This window comes from Salminus brasiliensis, chromosome 22 (genome assembly GCF_030463535.1).
Source record: "Salminus brasiliensis chromosome 22, fSalBra1.hap2, whole genome shotgun sequence".
In the NCBI taxonomy this organism is placed as follows: domain Eukaryota; kingdom Metazoa; phylum Chordata; class Actinopteri; order Characiformes; family Bryconidae; genus Salminus; species Salminus brasiliensis.
Window position 1 is genome coordinate 22,590,612 of NC_132899.1, and position 7,908 is coordinate 22,598,519.

Here is a 7,908-nt window from a genome sequence, read left to right on the forward strand (position 1 = left end):
AAGTCTCCTTCAATGTCACATTTGTCCTGTCCTACACTCTCCGAAGTATAAAATAAAGGTGCCGGAGAGGGTCCTTTGGAAAAGTGCCATATAAGAACCACATTTGGCTCCATAAAGAACCTTTGGGTTGAGTTTCCCAAAGAACCAACCACTGATTGTGGATCTTGTCTTCTTTAAATCTGTCAATGCGTCCACCATCTGTCTATGTGTTTTTTCCTTGACCCTTATCCAGACTGTTTATGACCCCTCTAATGCATTTATATTGGGGCTGCCAAGCTATTTAAATAATTAATGTGTTCAGTTAAACGAGATTCATCACATTTGTCTGATTTGCTGATTCGTTTGACCCTCATAAAAAGACATTGAACACAACCTCTGAGACAAACTATTTGTTATACAGTAACATGTTGAAAATATTGATGTAGTAAAATGATATGAACCTTATAGAAAACATAGAAAACATAAATCTATGAAATAGTGGCATGTGTGAATGTTTGGACACTATTGCAGATGTAGTCTCAGAACTCAGTTTTTTGACTGACCGACAAATTACTTTCTCTACCTGAATAATAATTACCAGGCCACTATTTGTTTATTACTGAATGACAGAAACTAACTTCAGCACTGCTTATAGCATCTGTCAGGGTTACTCTTCATGTCCTAATAAACATTTTCATGACATGTCACTGTTTGTTTTGACCCTGCGAAATTTGTTAGGTTCTAGTTCGCGAGGCAGCAGTAAGAAATACTATATATGATATAATATAGTATAATATAGAATTATTAGCTCATTTATTGCGGTTAAATTTTCTCTGAACCCAAACGCCTGCTAACTAAAAAGGTAGGGAGTATGCCAGTCTGTCGCTAGCCACCCCTGCTGTGGCCTACGTGTTGATTTTTTCCTGTGAATAGAGTCTGGCACTGCACAATTTCACACAGGCAAGTGCCCCAATAAAGTGTGTCTTGTGGTGTGTCTGACTTCAGTAACTCATTAGGCTTTCATTTACTCGTTAAAACTGAAATTGTAAACTACCCCCATCGCCAAAACTGTTACATAACAGTGTTCACTCGTTATATTTACACCAACTTTAGCCAACTGTACGCCATGCTGAGAGGACACCGTGAGGACAGCAATACTGTCCGGCAAGACAAAAAATAATGACAATGTTCTTGTTACAGTGTGAAAAGCAATGCTAGGCTATGCTGCTTCTGTGAGCCGTTGCAGTGACGTAAACCAGATAATAGAATCTGGGCTCATTTTTTGTCTTTTCATGGGCCCAACATAACAAGAAAATCAGCATGTTTTATTCTCTACCAACGTTTGGGCATCTACAATTGGGCAAAAAAAAAAAAAAAAAAAAAAAAAAAACATATATATATATATATATATATATATATATATATATATATATATATATATATATATATATAATTGTTTTTAAATATGTTTGCTGCAGAGGTTGTTTAACTTTGATCATCTGGCTAGAGGGTAACCAAACTTTTGCATTCAGAGTGGACAAAATAATCCGGCATTTTTTCCATTTTCATCACAACGTCCAGTGACAGGACATGGTCTCTGCTCCTCAGCGATGCTGATCACTTTCACTCATCCATGCAACTTTCCACTTTTGTTACTTTGCTGCTGGTTCTTTTTCATTTATTATTTTTTTATTCACAGGTCTCCCGCAAGCACAGGTCCAGCGCAGTCTGTTAAGGTTTGGCTTTCAAGGCCATCATAACATCATAACAAGGTACGACCACAGCTGTGGATTCCTTTAGAGCAACATGCAGAAATGCAAACAGTTTGGAATCAGAATACTGACGGTTTGGAGCGTATGGCTGGTGGTTTGCTGAGTTTGTGTGGATGGGGCACCAGAACCTTTACGCCTCTGGGCACTAGGTTGTCTTAATGGCCTTGTCCAAGTGTGAAACTAGGACAACATTAGTGGTGTTAACAGTTTTGACAGTTGACAGCAGTAATAAATACAAAAATGAAGCGTTGATACACACCTCCACCAACACAGTGTGTCGTGAACTGAGCACTGTATCGAAGTAGTGCACCATTTACCAGTACTTACATATCCCATAATAATGACAATTCATATGCAAGAAGCTGGTGGTTTACTGATGCCTTAGACTGGCCATTCTCGGTTCCTAAAAGAACTCATCAGTTGGATGGTTTCAACAGTCTTTCCATGAACCATCTGCTCCAAGCACCAGAGTTCTTCTATGGCACTGTTCCTACACTCTACGCAAAACGGGTTCTATATAGTAATAGAAAGGAGTTCTTTGACCCGTAACAGTGGAATCATTTTTGGTGCTATATACAACCATTTTTTAAAAGGTCCTTAAAGAAACATCTACAAGAGATTTTTCTTACATGTGATGAACCAAACAGACAAAAAAATCCCTTTAGCATTCAAGTGGTTCTTTGAGCTGCGGTGGTTCCTTACAGAACCATTGCCTTTACTAGTAAACCCGTTTTTTAAGAGTACAGAAAGCTTATTTGGCACCGTGTTTCCCCGCAAGAGCAACCTACATCATCATGCCTGGCCTTTCTGCTAATTTGAGGGCCTCGTGCATGCTGGCTGCAGAAAGTTTGCGGTTGATGTTGCGGTAGCGGCAGCAGATGATGTTCTGGTAGGTGGTCCTGAGGTCCCTGTTGAAGAAGGCATATATGAAGGGGTTGATGAGGGAGTTGGCATATCCCAGCCACAGCAGGGTCCTCTCCACCCACAAGGGCACGCAGCTGCACGTCACTCCGCAGATGAAGGGCCGTGCAGTGGACAGCAGAAAGAAAGGCAGCCAGCACACACTGAAGGCCCCGACCACTATGCCCAACGTGGCTGCCGCCTTCTGCTCGCGCTTAAAGATGGAGATGTTCCTGCGGTCATTCCTCAGAAGGCGTGAGAAGCTGCCGCAGTCCGGGGCGTCCCTCTGGAGCTTCAGCGCGGCTGAAACACAGTCCACACGGTCATCCTCGGCCTTGGGCATGACGGCGATGGCATGCTTGGCCACGCTCACTTTGGCAGCCCTGTATATCCTGTAGTACATGAAGAGCATGACAGACATTGGAATGTAGAAAGCCACAGCTGTGGAGTAGACGGTGTAGCCCAAGTCCTGGCTGATCAAACACACGTTGTCGTCGTTGACGTTCTGCGCCCAGCCGAATAAGGGTGGCAGCGTAATGGAAGCCGACAGGAGCCATACGGACAGAACTATTTTGGCCATACACTTTCCGCTCTGTCGCACGGGATACGTCAGCGGCTTGGTTATGCCGAGATATCTGGACAGGGATGGAAATGAGAGTACAGTTCCAGGACATTAACACTGTGAGAAGAGTGTGCATACAGTACTCATCATTAACTTCGCACTAATCAAGAAGAGCTGGCCACCAATAAATGCTTATTTATTGGATGCCCTTATCTAGGGATGTTCCAATCAGGTTATTTTGCCCCCGATCCAATTCGAATCTCCTAATATCTTATAATCCAGTCTGACTCACCTCCCTGACCATTCACCCCCTAGTTCCTTTAAAACACTGAAGTCCAATCACTTCCTGTGTATGTGTGTGACTCTAGATTACTGATAACTGTTGATATTGTTCTACTGATTGTAAGTAATTGGTTTATAGTGGGGGAATGTGCTGCGATTTGGGTTTCTATGGCATGTGTATTAGCATTTGCGTTAGCATCCACGCACTTCTGAATGCGCTGTTCAGTGCAGGTTTAATAAAAAATAAAAAAAAAGAAAGGTGTGCGGTTCTCCCGCTGGTAAAACAGTCATTTTAGACGGTTTCAGATATTATGTTATGTGTTTGTGTTTAACTGTAAAATAGTTCCACAATGCAGACTATAAATGTTCCTCCTGCTGCAGCCTGGACAATTATGTCCCTTAGTGGTGCCTCGAGGACACTAGATGGTGCTCTGAACACCTAGATAAAGGGGGATTTTTAAAAAACAAACAAACTTGTAATTACAAACTCTACTCAAATAACTCAAATAAAGGCATTCTAGACTTTTTTTTTTTTGTCAAATTACCACTATTTTACAACTATTACCATTATATACAAACACTCTAAGGACATGTGTAGGTTCTCTGGATATACTGAATAGTAAGTAAAATGGCCATAGTTGTGTTTCAGACATTAAAACACCAGGTTTTATGATCACTGTAAATAAATGTGAACTTCTATATAATGTACCTTTTCACACCAAATGCACTCCGAATGACTTTGTTTGTCAATTAATGAAATATACAAATATTGAAATATACAAATTTCTAATAAATATTGGCTGAACTCCCCTTTAAATTAATACTGTTAACTGAGAATGTAGACTTAAATATACACTAAAAGCTAATTTGGCGACATTTGTCTGAATATTTCAAGTATTTTGAGAATTGTTTATTAGTTTCATTAACATTAAGGTAAAAATAATGTAGTCTATCACTAAATAAGTGATATACTCTCTATATAAGCAATATATATGATTATATACTCATAATCACTCATCATTATGAATTAATAATTTAATCATTCATAATGTTAGAGATTTATCAGTTATCTTAGATTCATCCTCAGCTTTGTTCATCAATATGGATATATCTAAAAAGACTTTGTTCCTTACTAGTAATTTAAACCTGTAAAGATGCACAGGATTAACATAGTCAAAAAAATCAATCAAATGTGTACATAATTCCTACATTAATAACATCTAGTATAATGTAAAATATGATGTAAAATATGTTGTATCCATGATGTACAGATCTGAAACAGGTGCATTCAGTGCATCACATTTAACAGTGTAAAGTTTGCAGATTTTAGTTCCACACTGGAGATTAAATGTTTATAAATGATATTTAAAATTGTTCATAAATGTTGTGAAATCCTGTAAATTTGTAAACATTGTCTTTTTAACTTAAGGACAGGATGGATTATTTAGCATTTATTAATCTAAAGTGTAGAATAAACTTGTGCCTAACTGAAATGACAATGTTGATGTAAATGTATTCATCCATTGTGTACACATTTGAATCAGTGCGCTACATTTTACAGTGTAAGTGCTAGTTAGTCCAATGAAAGGTAAAGGTGCACGTATTTGTCACTGTCAGTGTACAGCGAAATGTGTCCTCCGCATTTAACCCATCTGGTAGTGAACACACACTCACACACACACATGTGTTAGGGGCAGTGAGTACACACACACACCCAGAGCGGTGGGCAGCCAACTCCAGCGCCCGGGGAGCAGAGAGGGTAAAGGGCCTTGCTCAAGGGCCCAACAGTGGCAGCTTGCCGAGCCCGGGAATCGAACCCAAATATTTATGATTATTTTTACAAGTACAACTTGTAATTCTATATATAAGCACTGCAATCCTGTCAAATTTAAGTCAAATTTAAGATCATGATCTGCTAGTACAACCAGACATTTTGCCAGACATTAACACTGTAATTCTGACTATTAAAAAGATCTACAATTATTTCTAGAGTATACTTTATTATTTTGGAAGTTCTCACTAGCATATGAACATTCACAACACTTATTCTGACAAGAAAAAAGTCTAATTTAAGATATCTACAATTATTTTTATAATTCCAGTCATTTACACTGAAAATGTATAAATTAAAAATATATGTAAAAGTACAAGTTAAAATTGTAATTCTAGACAATTACACTGGAATTCTGACTCTTAAAAAGTTACAAAATATGTTATTATAATGATTATTCTAGTATTTATTATATTTTGTTTAGTAGTTCTGACTAGTAAGACATACAGATATAAGCACTGTAAATCTGACAAGAATAAAGTCCAATTAAATTCTAAATATTTTTAACATAAAATTGTAATCCCAGACATTAGCACTCTAAATCTGACTATTACAAAGTAAAACCAAATATCTACAATTATTTCTAGTATTTACTATATTATTTTTATTAGCTCTGACTAGTAAGAAATACAGATATAAAACACTGCAGATCTGACATGAAAAAAGTATTTTACTAGTAAAACTTTTAATTCCAAACATTGACACTGTAAATCCGACTAGTAAAAAGTAAAAAGGGATCTAAAAATTATGTATTATTTCAAAGTGTAATTCTTGACAAGTGTACTGTCATTTTGACCATTAAAAACTTTAACATATCTACATTTATTTCTAGTATTTTTTGTAGTTTTATTGTTTTTAGCAGTTCTGACTAGTATAAAATTCAGATACACAAATGCACTGTAATCTTGACAAGATAAAAGTCTCATTTAGGATATCAACAATGATTTTTACTAATAAAAAATTGTAAATCCAGACATTTACACTGTAAATCTGACTATTTAAAAAGTACAGAATATCTACAATTATTTCTACTATTTATTATATTATGAGAAATAAGAAATGCAGATATAAACACTGCAAATCTGAAGGAAAAAGTCTCATTTCAAATATTTTAAATGTTTTCAAACTATTTTACTAGTAGAAAAATGTAATTCTAGACATTTACACTTTAAATCGGACTAGTAAAATGTGCAGGATACTAATGTTAGTACTAGTTCTAATACTATAGTCGAGTTTAGAGTCAGCATGCTTTATGAAATATGTGCAGTTTCCAATCTCTAAAATACAGTTCTATATATATCTACAGTTATTTTTGTCTAGCTAGAATATCATTATCAGTCAAATCTCCATGTGTCTCCATTAGAAGTTTTAGATCATTCCAGTTTTTGAGATAGGAGCTGTTTCCTGACCAGTCTGAGGGGAAGTTGGGGTTCACCTGTCTATACTGATCACGCAGAGACTCATTATGGACGCTGTACAGCACATCACGTCCATGGCGATGAAGACGTTGCAGAAAACCCGTCCAAAGATCCACTGCCCTCCTATGAGGTCAGTGATGCTCACAAAAGGCATGACGGCCACGGCCACGGACAGGTCCGCCACGGCCAGGGACACGATCAGATAATTGGAGGGCTGCTTCAGCTTCTTCACGAAGCACACAGAAATGACCACCAGCAGGTTCCCACAGATGGTTAAGAAAGTGAGCATGGTCAGAACTCCTCCTATGAGCACCTTCTCAGCCCTGCCGTAGCTCAGGATCTGCTCTCCACAGCCGGTCTCGTTGTCCAGAAAACTTGAGGCTGGAACCGTCGCTCTGTCCTGCACTTTGCCCACGCGCAGGTCCAAGATCTGGGAGGTCAGGCTGGACATGACAAGCTCCTGCATGCCGTCTCTCATGCTGCTGTCAACTGGTACCTGCCCTTGGAGCTCGTCCAATCCATCGGTTATATCGGTGATCACGATGCAACTGCCTGAACAGTCGTCAACTTCTCAAACTGTAGCCCCCTAGACTGTATATGTGTGTGTGAGAGAGTGAGAGATAGAGTGTGACTGTGTGTGTGTGTGTGAGTGCTGCCTTCACGGAGAGGCTTTATACACTGAGTGACGTCACAGCTCCCCTCAGAGCATCTGCTGTTCAGATGATGCTGGAGAGTCTTTTAACTATAGCCTAAACTAACACACACCAAACACGACCAGAATACTCTTAGAGCCACACCAAGCAGTCCAGCAGTCCAGCAGATCAATGTGTTATTAGATATAATGAACCTGGCAGCAGGGAGGAGATTAAAAGGATCATGTATGATTCTGTATGATTCTGTATGATTCTACTGCCATCTTCTGGCCATATCACATGTTGGTCCAAAGAATCAGGGTGAAAAATACTTGCCCAAGGATGGAAAGGTGTGTTTACCTTAGCACACCTAAGAGGAATAAGGAGAGTCCCGTATAAGTGACATCCTGTGAACCTCAAACACGATACAGGGCTGTAAAACAGGCCACTTCCAACATACACCCAGCCCTCTAGCCGAAGCCTTTCAAGGCTAAACACAACGACTACTTCAGGAGAATATGGCAGCGAGGCT

General features: G+C 38.7%; 1 protein-coding gene across 1 annotated transcript; it reads right to left on the minus strand.

The window, feature by feature from the left end:
• Positions 1–2,361: 2,361 nt before the first annotated feature.
• On the minus strand, positions 2,362–7,228 carry LOC140544054 (5-hydroxytryptamine receptor 7). The gene is made up of 2 exons (XM_072667414.1): positions 6,762–7,228; positions 2,362–3,286 (listed from the first exon to the last, which is right to left on the minus strand). Exons 1-2 carry the CDS (start codon positions 7,220–7,222, stop codon positions 2,536–2,538), a joined length of 1,212 nt encoding a protein of 403 aa, XP_072523515.1. The 5' UTR covers positions 7,223–7,228; the 3' UTR covers positions 2,362–2,535.
• Positions 7,229–7,908: the final 680 nt, after the last annotated feature.

Bases quoted from the DNA above. Each gene is read 5' to 3' on its own strand.
- LOC140544054 (XM_072667414.1), bottom strand. From the start codon at position 7,222: ATGAGAGACGGCATGCAGGAGCTTGTCATGTCCAGCCTGACCTCCCAG. The intron at 3,287-6,761 runs GTGAACCCCAAC...ATCCCTGTCCAG, and splicing joins TGCGTGATCAGTATAGACAG to ATATCTCGGCATAACCAAGC.